Here is a 21,070-nt window from a genome sequence, read left to right on the forward strand (position 1 = left end):
TGAATCGTTTCCTTATCCCTTCTCCACCCCTTGCCCTGCGCAAAACTGTTGTTTTGCAGGAGGTCAGGGGAGAATAATCTTCCACCCCTGAATTTCGGCCCAAAGTAAAATGGTAACAGAGGGAGCTGAAGAAGAGCACCTGCACCTCTGTCCATTTGAATTTGTTAGTGTTCCCTGTAAACTGTGCGCTTGTGCAGCTACTCAGGAGAGAATCAAATGTTGCCCAGCTGATTAGCACAGGGCCCAAACCTAGGTGTTTGTTTTTTTTTGTTCTACTGGTAGCATACATTAGCAGATGTATTGGTGCACGTAACAATTATTCCACACGGTGATGGAAAAGATTAGAGGGAACATTGCCTACTGTGTTCAAGGAAAAACAACTCCCATCCACTTGAGAATGGAAGGGTTGAGAGAGGTACCCATGTTTGCCCCATAATAGGAATATAGGAGAGAAGTATTACCTCCCAAAAACTTGTGAGGACAAAGTGATGCAAGGCGAATATTGTAATCTGTCACTGAGAACTGAATATGCTCCTTCTCGTGCTGCCTGCAGATTGGCCAAACTGTGCATTCTAGGCTACCCAGAGATCCACCAATGAAAGGAAATGTGGTGCTGTGTCCTGTTCTTTCCTGTGCCTTCTTTTCATTCTTGAATGAGTGAATATTCCTGGTCTGAATGATCTCCCAGGGAGTCCGTTTCTCTTCCTTCCAGTCCCCTCTTTTCGTAGGGCTGCTGTAACTTCTGCTATCCCGCGTGTCCTTGCTCCCATAGATGCTCTATAAGTCTACTGCAGGGTTCTTACTCGCAAAAAGAAGAGCTTCAGCTGGCAACCCCAAAATTATATAACAAAATAACTTGCTGTAGACTTGCCCTGATTCTCACTCTTATGAAAAATTAAATTCAATGAGTAAAACTGCACTTTAACCTTTCCATATTTTCTATGCATAAGGGGAAGAGCTGCTCTTTTAATATTGGATTTCTTGAATCCTACAATAAACTGTTGTTTTTTCACCTTTCCTTCCTTCTCAGACTGAGAACACAAACTGTAGCCCATACTGGAAGGAAGAAAGTTTACGCATTACCTTTTCCTTTTGTGGGTCTGGAGAATAAGTAAAAAGGGTTCTTGCTCTCTCTGGTTCCTTTCTATATGTGGATAATCATAACTATTATGTTTTTGTACAAGGCAGGTAGATAGAAAAACATTTTGCAGGTGAGAAGAAAGTATGTTTTGGTAAAATTAAAAGGAAGGGCTGGTCATGCTTGGTCCTCCTTTGTCCTGCCCTGGCTAAATCTGGAAAGTTATCAGCCTCACTGACCTGTGAGATTGCAGCTGGGCACATATCTCAAAAGCAGGACATAAAACCAAAGAGTTCCATTTATTCTTTGGTTTCCTGACACACTTGTATATTGGGTGTGGATAATAGTTCTCACGGTTCCCAGGATTGAGAAGTACCTCACAGTGAGGAAGCCTTGTCTGTGCCTTATCAGCTCCCCAACCCCACTGACAATCCCTTCTAGGTTTCTCAGGGCCTGCTGTTACTCAGCAGGTTACTTGCTAGGTTAACAATGGACACACCCAACCATCTCTTTAGTGTGTGCAATAGTACACAGCAGTTTATCAATTCCACCTCCAATCACCACTCAGTTCAACACACTGCACTTACCTATAAAATCACACTGTGCATTGTAGACAAAAGATTTAATTAGAGGTACTTTTATTGCTGGTGGACTTTTGCTCACTCAGACATCTCTTTTTGCAAACCAAAAAAAATCACTCAGTTACCTGTGATCGCATATTAAAAGGGGAGTTTTTGTCTTGTGAGTTCGTGAGTACTTAGCTGAATAGGACATTCTACCAAATGGGCCCTCAACTAGTATTTCAATGGCATTGAAGTTTCTAAACAAGAAGATGCTCTCTTACAGGATGCAGAAATTTTCCACTATTACACTGAAGTAAATTCCTTTGAAGTTTTATGGAGTTACATTAGATTTACACTGGCTTTTGATAGAGTAGAATTGGATCCACAAATGCAAATAGATATAAGCAATAGACTGACTGAAAACAGCCCTGAAAGCTAAGGGAGAAAGTTGAACTTACTTTAATCACTTTTCAGTTAAATCATGTTGCCCCAGTTTAGAATGCAAGTAAATTAGGGTAGCCCTGTCTCAGAGACCAAGAGCTGGGAAAATGACTGATGTTTGGATTATCTCAGTCCCTGCTGCACTATGTTATTCAGGAATCCCTGCGTGTCAGCTAGCAGAATTCATGTGGTTTTATTGGGAGCCCTTGTGTCACATACCTGCATAATAGTTCATTAAAGGGAGGCATGTGAAGTCTGTTTAACAAGAGCCAGTAGGCTGCTATTCATCATAATCATTGTGAACTCCAGGTACAGATACTATTTAAGGAGTTATGTATCTAAAGGTCTAAGAGTTAAGGCAGGTCACCAGGTGTTAACATATTGCAGAGATTTTCCTTTCAGATAGAAGGTAACTGACACCTATCTTCCTGTCTGGCCATTTGTGCACTGGGTATTGTAGCATCATGCTGTTTATTTGTCTATTGAGTCAGGACCAAATGAGAAATTTTTGAAATCTGCAAGAGAGGAGATCAACAGGATGGGAAAACAGCAGAGGGCTGCCCTGATTATGAATGGAGAACAAATATTTGGTCTTATATGAAAATTCTTGGGGTAAAGCAAGGTTGTGGAGTCTCTGTGCAGGACCCGTGTCTCATTTGTTAACAGAAGCTGGGAAGCAGAGAGTGAGTTGTGCAAGGAACAGGAAGGCCCATATTGTGTTTGTCATTTGAATGCTGCCCTGGAGAACTGGATTCTGTCTCTGCTTCTGTCATAGAGTTCTTGATTGTCACTTCTCTGTCAATCAACCCTCAAGATTGAGTTGTAAGAGTCGGAGTGTGGGATGGGATAGCATGAGCGGTACCAAGTATGAGCTTGCAGAATTTGGCTTGTTAGGAGGTGCATTAGCTTCCCTGGGCTGTGCCAGGTAGCATTAAAAAAACATTGATCTATTTACACACATTCCATATCCGCCATGCTAATGCGAAGGAGGAATTAAACATAATAAATGGCTTCATAGTCTGAAGCATGACACACACTGCATTTACTTAGGTATGACTCTTTACCAAACATTGATATACAAAATGTGCAAGATAATAGTGAAGGACAAGACACTCAGCAACCTTCTTAGCAAATTGTTAGGTTCTTCATGGGGAGCAGATGTGTAATCCTTGACATCTCTTACTTAACAACAGAGCACTGTGCACAAATATGGGTTCAGTTGGCATACACTGAACTTACTGGCATGCAGCTCAAAAGTGTGTGTCATCACAGGAACTGTCTGATCAACTCATCTTCCACTGCTTCCATTTATAAGGCACATTGTCCCTCCTTGTATCTGGAGGGAGACTGCAGCATCAAGCTGCTGGAGAAGGTGCATGCCAGCATAAGCTTTTCCTTGTTCAAAGATCTTTTTAGCTCCTCAGCTGCACATCTTTTATCACAACACCCATTGTGATGAAAGTTGCCATGACAGGATCTGACAATGGAGTCCCTGTGGTTGGAAAACTGGTGTCTTTACATTAACCACCAATCAGTTCCTTGTCAAGGGGGCCCTTTTTAACCAATTCTGTACTGGGCAAGGTAGCTGTGCTAACCAGTGCCACTGAAGTCCTTGAGACAATCTAAAATGCAGCTCAGGTCTATCATAGGCACATGTTGTCAAGGAGTGCACACTAAGCAAATTTAGCAGTAGAATTCAAGAGCCACTAAAAACACTATTGCTTGGCTCGGTGAGTATGCACAGGCTAACCAAATAGAGTTTCTATGTTGGGGCAGGTAAATTAAATCCAGCTTTTCACAGTTGATCATGAAGTATGTTTCTCATTTTCTGGGCTCCTGACAAGATCATAGGGTCCGATTTGCAGAGGTGCTGAGCACTTCAGGCTAGAGCTTGAGTGAATAGTGGATTGTAATTTCCTTGGCAATTCCAAAAAATTAGCAAAAAAAAGTCAGGTTAAACAAAACCAAACATTTTTGAAATTTGCAGTAAATAAAAGTCATAAAACATTTTGATTTGGGTCAAAGAGAAGGTTTCATTAAGTATGACTTGAAAATTCCCATTTTGATTTTTGGGCATTTAAACAAAATCACAGGATGACCAGGCCCTGGTTTACACTGGGGATCAAAGTTGATCCTAGATATGCAATTTTCGCTCGAATCAGTGTATTTTGATCAGCTTTTTTCCCTGGGGTAGACCAGGGATCTTTGGGCTCACGCCAGTGTCCTTTATCCTGCTCATCAGCCTAGAGTACCAGTGTCGATGGCTGACCCCAGAGAGATCTATTTTGCCATGTTTTCACACACAAAACAAAAAAGGATCCCCAGAAGATTGATTGCATCACACCAACCCCCCTGTAAGTATAGACATACATAGAATCATAGGGCTTGAAGGGACCTCAGGAGGTCATCTGATCCAGCCCCCTGCTTCAAGCAGGATCAACTTTCACTAAGTCATCCTAGCCAGGACCTTGTCAAGCCAGGACTTAAAAACCTTGAGGTATGGAGAATCCACCATTTCTGTAGGCAACACATTCCAATGCTTCACCACCTTCCTGGTGAAGTGATTTTTCCTAATATCTAACCGACACATCTCCTTCTTTAACTTCGGGCCATTACTCATTGTTCTGCCATCTGATACCACTGAGAACAATTTCTCACCCTCCTCTTTAGAGCTCCCCTTCAGGAAGTTGAAGGCTGCTATTAAATCACCCCTCAGTCTTCTCTTCTGTAAACTAAACAAGCCTAAATCCCTCAGCCTATCCTCACAGGTCTTGTGCTCCATCCAGCCCCTTAATAATTTTTGTTGCTCTCGGCTGATGTGTTGACCCAGCACATCCACATCTTTTTGTACTGGGGGGCCCAAAACTAGGCACAGTATTCCAGATGTGGCCTCTCCAGTGCTGAATAGAAGGGAACAACTACTTCTCTAGATCTGCTTGACGTGCCCCACCTAATGCACCTTAGTATGCCGTTAGCCTTCTTGGCTGCAAGGGCGCAATCTTTACTCATATCCAGCCTTTCATCCACCATAACCCCTAGGTCCCTTTCCATCGTACTGCTGCTCAGCCAGTCAGTCCCCAGCCTATAACAATGCTTGGGATTCTTCCGCCCCATGTGCAGGACTCGAAACCTCTCCTTGTTGAACAGCATCAGATTTCTTTTGGCCCAGTCCTTCAGTTTATCCAGGTCACTCTGGATTCTCTTTCTACCTTCCAACATATCTACTTCTCTCCCTAGTTTTGTGTCATCCGCAGATCGCTGAGGGTGCAATCCAGTCCCTCATCCAGGTCATTAATAAAGATGTTGAATAACACCAGCCCCAGAACCAAGCCTTGCGGCACTCTGCTTGAACCTGACCTCCATCCAGATATTGAGCCATTGACCACTACCCATTGACCCCGACCATCAAGCCAGCTTTCTATTCATCTTACAGTCCAAGGATTCAATCCATATTTCCTTAACTTATGGGCAAGAATGTTGTGGGAGACTGTATCAAAAGCTTTGCTCAAGTCAAGGTGTATCACATCCACTGACTTTCCCATGTCCACAGAGTCTGTTTCCCCTCTTCTAAGTGCTCCAAAATGGATTCCTTGAGGATCCCCTCCATTATTTTCCCAGGGATTGAGGTAAGGCTGACCAGTCTATAGTTCCCTGGATTGTCCTCCTTTCCTTTTTTAAAGATGGGCATTACGTTTGCCTTTTTCCAGTCATCCGGGATCTCTCCCGATTTCCAAGAGTCTTCAAAGATAATGGCTGAAGGTTCAGCAATGACATCTGCCAATTTCCTCAGTACCCTCGGGTGCATTAAATCCAGACCCATGGATTTGTGTACATCTAGTTTTTCTAGGTAGCTCAGAACTTGTTCCTTCCCTACAGATGGCTGCCCTCCACCTTTCCATACCTCATTGTCTAGGACCGTCGTGTGGGAGTTGACTTTGTCCGTGAAGATTGAGGCAAAAAAACATTGAATACTTCAGCTTTTCCTACATACCCTAGTTTCAAAAACAAAAAAGGGAGGAGAATAGGTGGTGCCATCCTTATCATTTTCAGCTCAATGATTAGAGCAAGGGTGAGCAAACTTTTTATATCAGACTTCACTTTTCATCCCTGCAGTTGGCAGACCCCCACCTTCCTGCCCCAACCTGTTTAATATCATCCAAACTGATGGAAATTTCAGTTATGTTCATATGAAAAAAAAAGCTTTCAGCATGTGTAAGAAATAAGTATGTAGAATATAAAAATTTTATTAATCAATATATAAATGAATGAGCCTGAGAAACAGCAGCCGTTCGTGCTGCGACCCCTATGACATTTCACGGGGGCCTGCCCCCCAGTTTGCTCACCGCAGGGTTAGATCATGTAGTGGGATGCAGAAGATGTTGGTTCAATTTTCCCTTCTGTCTGATGTGGAACAGGGATTTAAACTTCCCTTGAAGAAGAGTTCTCTAGCCACTGAACTACACTGTTTTAGTAAAATAGTCATTGGAGCAGGACATGAATTTCTTACATCCTAGGTGATGGTAAATTCATTAATTTCTGCAGAGCATTGAGACGCTAGTTTAGAGCTCCATAAAAAAGTCTATACGAAGTTGATGCTGTATCTAGAGTAGGCTAGCTAACTGAGAAACTTAGCAGTAGAAGGTTGTTATCCTTTGTATAGACTCAACAATACAAGGCAATGAGATGCATGTTTCCAGTGGCTGTCATACACAAAGGAATATTGAGACTCAAAGGCCATGTCTAAACTGCACTGCCCTTCCAGAAGGGACATGATAATGAGTGAAAGGGAAAATGTAAATGAGGTTCAGGTTTAAATATCTCACACCTCATTTTCATGTTCCCGCAAGATCTCTCTTCTGGAAGAGCCTTTTCCAGAAGCAAAAGCAGCCATATATATGGGATTCCTTCAAAAGGAAACCCCCCTTCCGGAAGAACTCTTTATCCTCGAACATTCCTCTTCATTCAGTGTGTGGCTCCATGTGACAGTTAGTGGCCAGTATTCAAATTCTACTCCAGCTGTAGCATCCAAATCCAATCCAAACATTTGAGGAATAAGGGCTCTTCCCGAAGGGGGGTTTCCTCCCAGAGGAACTGTGTCAGCACATCTACTTTTGCTTCCAGAAGAAGGTCTTCTGGAGCAAACTCTCGTGGAAATGTGCAAATGAGGCATAATATATTTAAATCCATGCTTCATTTGATGTTCTCCATTCGCTCATTAACATACCCCTTCCAGAAGGGCAGTGCAGTGAAGACACAGTCAAGAATTGGGGTCAAATCTAGGTTTTTAGACAAGTGTGCACTAGCAGAGAGATCTTGCTGACCTTTTCTTCCTCTGTTCCTTCAACTTTGTCCCCAGCCGAGCTCTGCTTCTTTTTCTTTGCCTCTACCTCCTTGTCCCAATCTCCAATCCATCAAGTTCCTTGATTTCGGTTTCCAGGCATCCTTGACAGATTAAGCACCCCATTAAACATTATATTCTCCTTTCCTAATCTCACTTCCAGTCTGGTTCTTGTTCCCTCACCATAGTGAGGCAGCTTCCTCCTTCAGGCTTCCTGGATTTCAGCATTGTGAGCGTTGAGTTCAGAGGAGTGACAGTCACCCTGTTCTCAGTTCTTGTGCTTGAAGCCAAAGTAGTTCATAGCAGGCAGGAGCAGCAATTGCAGAAATAGCCTTGTGCAACCATAGCAGCCCTAAATTGGAGCATAATTTCGTGGGGACTCTGAAGAATTCATCTGTCAAACTTCTGTGAATATGCAGGTTGAGACATTTCAAATGCTTGTAACTTGACCAAATTTAGACTTTTTTCCCCCACACAAATAGCAAAAGACAAGCCCCTAAAAGTTTGAACCCTGAAAAAACTGAGTTTCTGCTGCAAATCAGGGAAAGGTTGGAGCTAGAGCTCAGGGTATCAGTTGTAATTTTTTTGGTTTTTTGTTTGTTAAAATAAGCACTGCAATGTGTTTTTCCGTAATTTCACTTTGAGAAATAGCTGAGGAGGTTTTGCTGAAATTTAACAAGATAAATAAATACTCTTAGGCTAACGTGACAGAAAAATTCAGTTTAGCAAAAAGGAGGGAAGTGCTGGACAGACTGCATTACCAGCACCACATAAAACATATGCATTAGTGGTGATAACTGGTTGTATAGTTTTCTATTACTGATAGCTAAGCTTATATGAGAAGACAGTGAATTGTAGGTCTTCTTTCTGCAAACACTTATTCATGTGTTTTTAATTTTAAGCACATGAACAATCCCAACGGAGATATGGAATGGGGCTGCTTGCATACTTAAGCTAAGCGTGGTGTATTTTTGCTCCTCAGAGCCCTTCTTACATTCACTACTTACCTGATGCCATAAATCAATTAGTTATTGCAAGTCGTGGACAGCTATAAAAATGTAGGCTCCTAATTTCTCAAATGTGTGAGATTAATACTTAATTGTTAAAATTAAGCTTCTGATTACAGTAATGTCATTTTAGCATATCAAAGTCATAATTTTGGCAAGCCATCTGTAGATATGTCTGAATTGGGTTACACCCACCACTTGGCTGCAAAATGCAGGGCTCCAGATCTTAGAATTTAATTACATTATATAGATGATGTAGCTAGTTTCCCAGCTGGTGTATCATCTGTTTGACACAACTGTGAGTATAATACATTTGTTGATACTTGTTCTACAGTCTATAAGTTTCCAAAATTCATAGCTCTTGAATTACAACACACTGTTTCCTCTTCTGACAAAGAAAACATTTCATAACTATAACAAAAAGTCTGAAATCTTGGCTGTGATGACACTTACTGCAGTTTTATAATCTACCCAGAATTAAACTTTCCTCCCATCATCTGCAACTCTTCTACTGTGTATTGTTTATCAACTTATTTAAAGTAATCAGTGTAATGCAGGGTCACTGGGTATACTGAAATTTATGTGGTATTTAGAATTTGTTTTTCTGGTGTTGAAAACATAACAATTTTGCTTTATATTTTAATATAGCAAAGTGAGTTTTCTTTAGTGTAAGATGCAAATAAAAGGGAAATGCCATGTGCTTTTTTTATTCTTCGTAGACTTGAAATGTTCACTGTAGTAGCTGTAAGGATTTCAGTAAAAATAATTCATGTCTGTTTTCAGTTTTGCGTTAGTGTATAATTTAGTTTTTTAGCTCCACAATTAGAAATTTATTAACACGATCTTCCAAAAGTTAGGCAACTGAATGTTAAAATTATCACTGTATCCTGAAGCTTAACATCAGTAGGATTACTGTTGCCTCTGAGAAAGCACCAGCAGTATGCTAATATTTGAAACAATAGGGTGAGTTAAAGGTTGAAAGCCTGCTTTAACTCTACATTTTCTTTGCCTGTGATCTTTTTGAATCATGGTCTGCTAGCTTTCCTGGTACCTTCTGTGCATATATATGTATGCTTAATTTAAAATATTTAAGTATGAAATTAATATGGACATACCTAAGCTCTGAAATTATTAAAATATAACCTAGTAATGCTGCATTATGGGTTTTCAGTGAGGCTGCTAGTATTGTCTGTGTAGTCCCAATGATCAAAAATGCTAGTTTGTTCTAAAGAATATTTTAAAATTAAAATATGCATCAGCATAGTTGTTATGTCACAATTCAGCCAGTGCTGTTTGAATCAACTCCAGCATCATTTGATGTTAATGCTGACAGTCCCTTACCCATAAATATGCTGCCAAGTAGTGCTCAGAATGATGAATATTTAAAATTTTTCCAGGTACTTTAATTTATTCCTTTCACTGTCAACATTTATAGTTTTCTGGGTTGTTTATGAAGTGGCTGTGTCTGACCTACTTGTTAATGTCTATATTCTAAAAATCCAAATTGCTGCCTTATTGGTGTAAATATTTAGATGGACAAAATAAGCCCCAGTATGTGGATTGAAACATTTTTTCAAATAAAACTTCATTGGGCACAAGTGTGAGCTAGATTTTCATATTCACATTACAGTCACAAAACAAAACTCCAAATGTTATTGCAGTAAGCAATAAAAGCAGAAGGGAGATTAAAGGGAGCAGAGAAAAAACAGTAAAAAATGCATTGAACTAGGCAGTTCAGGATTCCAAATGCAGTACATTTGCATTCTTAAGAAAACAAAAATGGAAGATTTAAAAGCTGGAAAGTAGAATTAGATTAACTTAATTCTTTCTGCAAAGCAAATGCTGAATAAATTGTTTTCATTTGCAGTTTGCTAAAATAATGCAATGTTTTAATGTGATTTCTGCACATTTTTATTCATGAAATTGTCCCTTCTGTTAGATATGTTTTGTTGAACTAAACCAATTTTATTCTTTTTTTTTTCTCTTTGCCATAGGGGGCATTTGCTCATACTGTTTACATTCATTTGGAGAAAATTAATTGGAATCATCCTTGTGTTATAAAAATATCTGATATGCTAAAACCTGTGTAAAGATTATTACTACATTCTGTGACCTGCGTACCTGAATATAAGAATGTAAATGCTGTATTAAAACATTTTTAGTTTATTTGCTAAAGCAGCCTATAGCAGTGGGGGCTACATATAAATTTAAGGCCATTTCTGTTTAGTTCAGTTTGACTTGCCTAAAAAACGTCCAATCCAGTTTTAGAACTCTGACTGCTTCTTTCACTTCTTAGCATCTACCACGATATCTTTTCAATGTATTTATGTTCTGTTGGTGGACTGTCAGATAGATACAGCTTTGACTTGATTCATTCCTGTTAACATCAGAGATTACCATGCCTCAATTTAAATCAAAGTCTGTTTCTTCTCTGTTTTGTAGTTTGCCTTCTGGATAATTTTTGGGACTGTATTATTATCATACATTTACATGTTACTCTTTGGGCTCGTCTACAATAGCCCCCTCCTTCAAAGGGAGCATGTAAATGAGCCCCATTGGAGAAGAGCAGTGAGGTGCCGCGCTACATATACAGCACCTCATTAGGAAGGAAACAAGGAAGGAGAGGAAATTAGTAAGGGAACTTCGAAGTTGCGCAGGTATTCAAAGTGCCCAGAGCTACACTGCTTGCCAGTGTTTCAAAGTTAGCAACTTCTGAGTTCAAGCGGCAGGAATTATGTTAACCAAGTGCTGCATATGCAGCGCAGTGCCTCATTGCTGTTTCCAATCAGGCTATTTACATGTCCTCTTTGAAGGAGGAGGCTAATGTAGATGAGTCTTTTGTGTTTACATTCTGCTTGGCATCTTAGTTTTTCGTAGATGATGCCATGAACTGCTGCAAACTTTATTTATCAGGTGGCATTTGCCACATCAAATGTGATACAGATATCAGTTTTACTTAATATTCTGAAATCCAGAACCAAACCTAAAATTCTAGTTGTTTGCTTGTTGAATTGAGATCTCAGGTTGTCATTACCTTTGAGACTCTCTCCTAGTGAAAGGAATGTGAGTGCTGTACTGACTTAGATCTTTGTCAATATATTTATTCTCAAGTTTTGCAACTAGAATATCTATCAACTAGAATATTTCAGGAATATTATTTGACTGCTACTTTTTTAACATGAGATTTGAAATGATTCATAAATGCTTTATGTTTTCAACATTTTCTTCAACTACTGAAGGCTTTTTTGTGGATGCTCCTTTTAAAATCTGTTTTCCAGTAGCTAAATACATTGGTGCCCTCCTCATACATTGTGTATTAATTTTTCAGACTATCAGGGTATTATTGAATGTGTATTTTTCTTCATCTGAGAAAAATATTAAATGCTCCGTATCCTAGATTGTCCATTGATTAATCAAGAGACAATGTAAATTATTGGCCAAAAATCATTAGTAATACATGCTGTGGGTCTATTAAAGGTTTTAATACTTTGGTTTGGTTTTCAGTAATAATAATTTTTATTAATTGTCTTGAGGATTTATTACATTTGAAAGATGTACTACTTTTATATTTTTTTCAAATGAAGAGCAAAGAATACACTTTCCTTGGTACTGTTTAATTTTGGATTACTTAGAAAAGGAAAACTAAATATTCATATATTTTCTTTCTATTTTTAATATAATTTGTTTTGGGGAAAATGAAACTGATATTAAGACAGATGGTTTCATACAAGCTACTTAAATTCCATTTATCAGAAGAAATGAGTGTATCTAATCTTGTCTGATGTTGATTGTGATAATGTGACATTAACATATTAATTGCCAGTTTAATAAGCAATTAGATGTTAAAATCTTTCTGAAAACCTTACTCAGGCATTGTTCATCTAATTAGGTACTGATGTATTTTGATTAAGTCTTCCTATTCAAATGAAAGTGTCTAGTAAATGTGAACGAAAGCCCTCAGATTTTATGTAAATCTAGTAGTGTTTATTGCTTCCTATAACATCTGGATTCAATCCATTGAGAAATATATGTGCTCTTGAAAACTGCTTTTTTTCAGATTGCTTATGTATGCTGCTCACAGCAGTTGCTGAGTTGGAGCTATAGCTAAAAATAACTAAATGGACTTTTCTCTGTCTCTTTCTTACTGTAGGATGACGTAGCTTTGCCAAGGACTTAGCAGCTAAGCAGAAAATGAGCTTAACATCCTGGTTTTTGGTGAGCAGTGGAGGCACCCGCCATAGGCTGCCACGAGAGATGATTTTTGTTGGAAGAGATGACTGTGAGCTGATGTTGCAGGTAATTGCATCAGCCTTCCATGTGCAACTGTTCAAAATTTGGATTTAATACACTAGATTTATATTCCTGTTGAGAATTAAGTTTGCCAACTGTTGAGGGTTTTTTGGATTCCTCGTTTCTGGGTTTTGCCAGCAGTTTTAATTAATCTAATCTTTTGCATTCGTCATGCAAAAACAGTTTGAATGTGCTGCATTTGTAGCTTTTAAACAGTGATTGTGTATTCAAAAGGCAAAAGATGAGGTTGTGTTTCATGTATCTCAACAAACAAATTAGAAATTAGACATGACATATTGGTTGAAACATCATTTTCATAGTGCCTATACAATTTGGTCAATAAGCTGGCCTTCATATTAAGTAACTTGTCAAACGTAGTAAGGTAATTTTGGAGAGTCCTTTCAAACTGTGTTAATTATATATCCAACAGCCATTGTGAACTGATGAAGTTATCTTTTTGTTGAGAGGAAGAACATAATGTTACCAATAAAACCATTAGTGTTATTGAGTGTTACTAAGATGATTGGCTCTTGCATATATGAAAAGTATGATTCCCCACAGCTTTTAAGATTCGGTAGCTTGTCTTTTACCAAGTAAAAATGGAAATTTTAAACGAATGGCATCCTCTTCAGTCGTTCTTACAAGAAATATATTAGTCATTCTTAATTAAAATTACAGAAATGTTTAATGCCATTGGGAAATTAAAAAGATGAAAACAAAAAAAACACATCAGGGAATGAGAATATTCAGTGACTGGTTAGTAGAAAAGAGTATTTAGGTATTTTAAAATATGTTGAATAATTTAAATAACCTCCAGGATGAAGGCAGTGGATTTCTAAACACACACTGAAGTACACTATCTCAAGTCATATCAATTTTTTGGGTGTTGCAACTGTTACCTTACTGGCCTCTTCTAGGCCTTGAGCTTCTTAGCAGGCATGTGCTTAATTTTGGTACCACTAATAGTCCCATGAGCTCCAGAGGGATTGCTTACGGAATTTAAGTTTAAACATACATTCTTTTCAGGATCTTGGCTTGAGACGTTTTGTGAATATTTTCTTTGGTCTTTCAAAACAAACCAGCAGTAATGTAGCACTTTATAGACTAACAAAATAATTTCTTAGGTGATGAGCTTTTATGGGACAGACCCACTTCTTCAGATCAGAGCCTCACTAGAACAGACTCAGTACATAAAGTACAGAGGTCCAAAAATGTTATCAAGGTTGACAATTTGGAAAAACTGTTATCAAGGTTGGCAAATCAGAAGAGCAGAGGGACAGTAGGGAGGTGGGGGCTCTCCCACAAAAGCTCATCACTTAATAAATTATTTTGTTAGTCTTTAAAGTGCTACATGACTGCTTTTTTGTTTTGATAGGATACAGACTAACACAGCTACCTCTCTGTCATTATTTAGTCTTGGCGATGGTATTTAATAGGAGGGTTATAAACATTTCTTTTAAAATACAGAACAGAGATTATTTTTGTTTGTTATGTGTACTTTCTGAAACTCTGTACAGCATGTTGTCTGAAAAGAATAACAGACAAGGCTAGTTTTTACAACAGGAATAGGCCCGTGGTTTGGCCATTGGCCTGCTAAACCCAAGGTAATGCATTCAGTTCTTGAGGGGGCCATTTAGGGATCTGGGGCAAATATATTTGGAAAAAAAAAAAAAGAAGAAAAAATCTGTCAGGGATGGTGATAGGTCTTGCTGTCCACAGCGGAGAGAAGATCCCCCTGGGGGAGCAGCTGGCAAGGCATCTTGTCCCTGGCTGGCTCTGCTCCCTAGCACATGATCTGCCCTGCTGTGTGCAGCCTGGCTGGCAGCCCTGAGCACATGCGGGGTGGGGGGTTTTGAGAGGGGCCCTTTAAGGGAGTGGGTGGCTGCAAGCCTGGAAGGGCTTGTCGGCCATGCTACACCTGTCTGTGTTGTTTCCTTGCCTCTTATTTCAAAATAGGGGCTGTTGGTATGTAGACGCTTTCTTTTGAAGTACCAGGACGCTATTTTGAAATAAGGGGTGGTAGCTTTGTGTGTGTAGAGGTGCAACTTCAAAGTCTGATATTTCGATGTTCGACTTCAAAATAAGCAACTTCGAAGTTAACTGTGTAGTTTAGACACAGCTAGAGAGAGATAGAGAGAGAGAGATTTTTCTTGGTCTTGTTTTTGGTTTTTTGTTTGTTTTTGGTTTTTGCTGCATTTAGATGCTTAGGTCACAGTTTATGAACTGAGTGCTATATTGTTCTTTTGAGTGTGAGCTGCAGTTGCTAGCCTACTACTAGCCAGCAGCCTTATCAAAAGGCAGCTACAGGGCAGCAGCCAACAGGGAGTTTGCTTTGAGGAGGGGGGCATACCAATTAGTCTTTTTCTTACAGTTTGTTTCTCTTCTGCCCTTCAAGGCAGCACTAAAAACATCTCAGAGACCTCTCTCAGGAAGAGAAAAATGGGTAGTGATAAGTCAGCTGTTGTGACTTGCAGAGCATGTGACATGTTTGCCATCCTCCCAGAAGAAAGAAGGGATATTGTCTACCAAGTGCAAGCTGGTTGCCATCTTGGGAAAAAAAAGATTAGAAGACTTGAGGCCCAAATATCAAACCTCCGGTCCATCAGAAGGTGAAGACTTCCTCAACAGAAGGCAACATTTAGTCCTGCAGGCTCAGCAGGCTGAGCAACCAGTGAGGGTAGTAGAAAAGAAGAAAGAAAATTAGACACACGTAACCTCCAGGAGAAGACAGCCAATTCAGGTATCTCCAACTCCCGTGGAGGTAAGTAGCTGCTTTCAGGCTCTCTGCACAGGTGTTGCAGTGGAGAAAGCTGTGGCAAAAACCTCCTAGAGAAGGAATCAGAAGACAACCCCACTGACTGGAAGTCATGGGGAGTGTAGTCCGAGGGGTGAGGTTCTGTGACCACCACCCGTAAGAGACAAAGACAGGTTGTGGTGGTCAAGGACTCCCTCCTAAGAGGGACAGAGTCATCCATCTGCTGTCCAGATCTGGAATCTCAAGGACGTTTGCTGCTTACCAGGAGCTGGAAATCAGGATGTAACAGAGTCTTCCAGAAATCATCAAACCTGCAGATTATTATCCCTTCCTACTTCTCCACGTAGGAACCAGTGGCACAGCAAAGAATGACCTTGAGCAGATCTTGTAATTCTCAGAAGGAAGATCAAGGAATATGGAGCACAAGTGTTGTCCTCGTCCATCATCCCTGTTGAAGGAAGGAGTCCAGGTTGGGATCGTCGAGTTGTGGAAATGAATGCATAGTTGCACAAGTGGTGTCAGAGAGAGAGCTTTGGTTTCTTCTTCGAGTGGTCACCGTGGGTGCTCCACAGTAGGTGTCAGTCTCACCCCAGCGCCACAGACCGGAAATTTCCAGCAGTCTCCGTCGGGTCACGCATGCGCCGATGTGCGTCGGTCTTTCGCGCGCTTTCGGTCACGTGCGCGATCCAGTCCCCGCCAGTTCCTTCTCAACTGCCAACAGCTGCAGACAGAATCCGCTCCGGCTCCAACGCCTGAGAAAGATAAAACTGTGTTTTCTTACTGTTAATAGTTTAGTTTAGTTATTACCGTTGAAGTAGTTTGTGTTAGAGGTGTATATAGTTTAAAAAAAAAAAAAAAAAAAAAAAAAAAAAAGAGAGAGAGAAGAACAGAGGCGGCTGCCTCAGGCGGTCTGCTATCTTAAGGCCGCGAACGTTATCTGTTCCAGGACTGATTAGCTGTTAAGTGCTCTATTAACATGCAAAGACTTAAACGCCCAGGCAATGTTTTCACCGGGGTTTAAGAAATGTGAGTCATGCCGTGAGGCCACGCCTGCCTCAGATGGACATAGCAAGTGTATTCATTGCCTCGGGGAGACCCACATTCCACAAAAGTGTCCTCATTGCTCTAAGCTTGCAGCTAGAGCCCGAAAGGACAAGGAAATGAGGCTGAAGATGATTCTATTTGATAAGGCCCTCCAACCTGGACCATCAGAGAAGCCCCACAAAGAGGGGCCCTCAGGGTCGCACAAGAGGAAGTCGGCTTCCCTAACCTCCTCTGTGCAAAAGAAGCAGCAGCTCTCCCCAGCTCTATCCCTGCTGGTGACATCCGCGAGCGGGACGAGCGGAGCACAGGGCCCTGACCCGTTGGCTGCTCATAGCGGGAAGACTGCAGCGCATGCAGCTGCGCAAGGGCCTCCAACCATTAAGCAGTTGGCACCGAGGGCCCCGCAGGCCCTGGAATCGGCAGCACCGTCTCCACAGCACTGAGCACCGCAGCACTGACGGCACCGGAACAAGGGTACCCGGCACGGGGCCCAATGGTGCTGAAGGAAACTACCCGCGTGGCATCGTGTACAGCGGCACCGACTACGGTGCCGAGGTCCCCGGCTCCAAAGGGAGCGGCATCTGCTACTCAGGAATGGGGAAAAGCAAAGGCCGATACCTGGCACCGCAGCCCATCTCCGGACATCATCACATTGCTGTTATCGCCTAGCCCCGCCCCGAGATACACCGGGCAGCAACTCCAACAGCCTGCTTCAGACCTCCATCCCTGTTCCTTCAACCACCATCCCCCTGGCTCAGACAACTTTTACCAACCTCCAGCAGGGATCCCTATGAATACTATCACAAAGCACCTCCGCCATTGTCAACATCATCTCAGAGGTCATGCCCTTCTAGGCACCGTATGTACACATTCCGGTCGTGGTCCAGATCTCCATCACTGGGCCCTTGCCCCTGTTGTTATGGCCGTCCTTACCATACTGAACATCGGCACAGGGGGTCCAGATCTGGGGGTAGATCCCCATCCACACCTCACCAACACCCCTTCACACAGTCTCACTCTGTGGGAAGACCACAGCTTTCCCAGCCGGAAATTGGTCCAAAGGCCCTGGACCTCCCTCTTGAACCCTCAAAAGAGCAAGCATATGAACAGAGTCAGGAACCTGAGGAATCAGAGGAGGTGTATCATAGCGATGCCTCCTCGTCCTCCCCAGATGAGGCGGTTGTCCACAGGGATATCTCTCCCCCGGACGACCTTAATCAATTCCAAGAACTGTTCAAGAGGGTAGCACAAACACAGGACATTCAGATAGCAGAGGTGCAGGGAAAAACATCATAAACTCCTGAAAAATTTGAGATCCCCGGCTTCCTCCAAGATCACCATCCCACTAGATGAAGTGATTATGGAATCAGCCACCAACATATGGCAGACCCCGGCCTCCATCCCACCCACAAATAAGAGGGCGGATAAGAAATACTTTGTTCCAGCCAAAGGCATGGAATTCCTGTTTAGCCATCCCCAGCCGAATTCCCTGGTGGTCGAATCATCACAACATAGAGCCAAGACACCCCAGTATAAGTCAGGAGGGTCAGATAAAGATGCAAGGAAATTAGACCTATTCGGCAGGAAGGTCTATTCCTCCTCTACCTTACTACTGTGAATGGCAAATTATGCCGCACACCTGTCAAACCACAACTTCGACAGTTATTCCAGACTTACCTCCCTCATGGATTTCCTTCCAGAGGACAAGAAACCGGTTCTGAAAGCAATTGTGCAGGAGGGCTACACGGCCTCATGAGCAGGAGTTCAGATTGCCCTGGATGTGACGGACACAGCAGCACGTTCCACAGCCACAGCAGTGGTAATGCGTAGGGAATCGTTGCTCCAGACGTCCGGTATTCCCAGAGATCTGCAAACAAAAATCGTAGATCTTCCATTTGATAGACAAAAGTTATTTGCAGATTCAACCAACTCGGTCCTACACTCCAGCAAGGACTCGAGAGCCACACTTAGGACCCTGAGCATATATACCCCCATACAGGAGGAAGAAGTTTTACCCCCAGCAAAGGTGCTACGCTTATCAACCACAGCATACACAATATCAACGGGCTTACAACCAGGGGCGCCACCTACAACAGCAACAGTATAGGGCCCCCAGACGTCGCCCCCAGCAGGGTCATGCACCCTCGGGGCGAGCCCTGAGACAGCAAGTTTGACGGGTATGTCGAGGACTGCAAGATCAAGACCATCTCTCAATGCCAATCTCAGCACGTTTCACCATCGGCTCAAACCGTTCTATTCTCAATGGTGAAACATCACTACAGACAGATGGGTACTGGAGATTATAGCCACGGGATACATGATCCCCTTCCAATCACTACCACCACCGAAACCTCCCACCCGGTCCTTTTTCAAGGACCCCTCTCACGAGACAAGTTTAAAACAGGAGGTAGACCATCTCATGTTTATAGGGGCGGTGGAGAGAGTACCGGAACAATTCCAAGGGAAAGGCTTCTACTCACAATACTTCCTAACAGAGAAGAAGACAGGAGGCTGGAGGAGGCCAATCCTGGATTTACGGGCCCTCAACCGGCATTTGCGCAAACAGCATTTCAGGATGACTACAATTGCCTCCATAATCACGGCACTGGACGATGGAGACTGGTTTGCAGCCCTCGACTTACAGGACGCATATTTTCATATAACAATTTACCCGGCACACAGACGTCTTCTCCGATTCACAGTAGGCAGGGAGCATTTCCAATACAGAGTTCTTCCGTTTGGTCTCTCTTTGGTGCCCAGATTTTTTACCAAGATGCTGGCAGTAGAATCAGCTTACCTACACAAGTAGGGTGTCTTCTTTTTTCCATACCTAGACAACTGCCTACTGAAAGGGGCGTTGAAGGCAAAGGTCCTACGCATGATATGCATCACTACAAACACATTCGCCTCATTGGGCCTAGTTATCAACCTTTCGAAATCAAAGACCAAGCCCACGCAAAATATAGAGTTTATAGGGGCACACATAGACTCTATTACATCAACAGTATACCTGTCCGATGCCCATTTCCACGCCATCAAATCCCTGGTACAAGTAATGACGTACAGCCCCACAGTGCCAATCCTAACATGTCTACAGCTGTTGGGACACATGGCGACCACCACATTCGTGGTACAGAATGCCAGGCTGCATATGCGAGGCCTGCAGCATTGGTTGGCGAGCGTCTACAAACCAATAGTCCATGCCATCCACAGGGCAGTATCGCCCACAACAGAGGTACGAAGGTCACTGGCATGGTGGGCAGATCCCAAGAACTTGCTAGTAGGGGTGTTCTTCCGCCAACAACAAATTTTTCTTACGACAGACGCATCCCACATTGGATGGGGAGCGTACATTGGCAACAAAGTAACTCAAGGGCTATGGTCTCTCGCGGAAAAGACACTGCGCGTAAACATACTAGAGCTCAGAGCAGTATTCAGTGCGTGCAGACATTTTCGAAAATACCTGCACGGCAGAGTAGTCGGGATAAATACCGACAACACCTCCACCATGTTTTATATCAACCTACAAGGAGGGGCCAGATCTCGCGCGCTCTGTGCAGAGGCAGTCCGGTTGTGGAACTGGTGCATTGTCAACAATATAATCCTAAAAGCCTCATACTTACCAGGTGTCCACAACGTGAAGGCAGACCAACTCAGCAGACGCTTTGCGCTCACGCACAAGTGGCAGATCCATTCCGATCTGCTCCGACAAGTGTTTCACAAATGGGGGTTTCCCCAAATTGATTTGTTTGGCACTCACAACAACAGGAAATGCCCTCAGTACTGCTCCAGAGCAGGCATAGGACAGGGATCCTTGGGGGATGCCTTCATGGTGCCATGGAAGGGCCCTCTACTCTACGCGTTCCCTCCCACAACACTCATCCACAAGGTTTTAGAGAAAGCCAAAAGGGAGAGAGCACACGTGATACTCATAGTCCCAACCTGGGACCAACAGCAATGGTTCCCTCTGCTTCTGCGCATGTCATGCTGCCCGCCACTGCCCCTACCGGTAGTGCTGGGCCTTCTCACGCAGGCTCAGGGGTCCATAGTGCACCCACATCCTCAAGGACCCCGCCTACAGGCGTGGCTAATCCATGGCTCAGTGCCTTAGAGAGCACATGTTCGGAGGGAGTGAAACAAATTTTGGAGTTCAGTCGAAGGAATTCCACTAGAAGGACTTACGTGCAGAAGTGGAAACGATTTATCTCCTGGTGCTCTTCTAAGCAGTTAACTCCTCTGGACGTCCCTGTAACTTTAATTCTAGAATACCTGCTGGAGCTAAAATGAGATGGGCTCTCCCTATCCTCACTAAAGGTCCATCTCACAGCTATGTCAGCGTTTCAACACAAAGAGGAAGAGCCAACCATATTCGCCCATCCTATTGTCACTCGGTTCCTAAAGGGGCTGTCAAACCTGTACCCCCCTTGGAAACTGCTACCACCGTCATGGAGCTTGGACTTGGTCCTCCACATGCTGTCAGGACCACCCTTTGAACCATTGGCCACGGTACCCCTCCGGTTACTTACCATGAAGACAACCTTCCTTCTCGCAATT

At 42.6% G+C, this 21,070-nt stretch overlaps 1 protein-coding gene across 7 annotated transcripts in view; it reads left to right on the plus strand.

Annotated features, from left to right (window-relative positions):
• CEP170 (centrosomal protein 170) overlaps positions 1–21,070 on the plus strand; it is a 183,480-nt gene that overhangs the window by 18,769 nt on the left and 143,641 nt on the right. For all 7 annotated transcript variants that reach the window (XM_074990081.1, XM_074990082.1, XM_074990083.1 and 4 more), the window contains exon 2: positions 12,578–12,723. In XM_074990081.1, the coding sequence (XP_074846182.1) occupies positions 12,619–12,723 (105 nt within the window). In that variant the 5' untranslated portion in view covers positions 12,578–12,618. The remainder of the gene's footprint in view (positions 1–12,577; positions 12,724–21,070) is intronic.

The sequence above is a fragment of the Carettochelys insculpta genome, chromosome 3 (assembly GCF_033958435.1).
Source record: "Carettochelys insculpta isolate YL-2023 chromosome 3, ASM3395843v1, whole genome shotgun sequence".
NCBI lineage: Eukaryota > Metazoa > Chordata > Testudines > Carettochelyidae > Carettochelys > Carettochelys insculpta.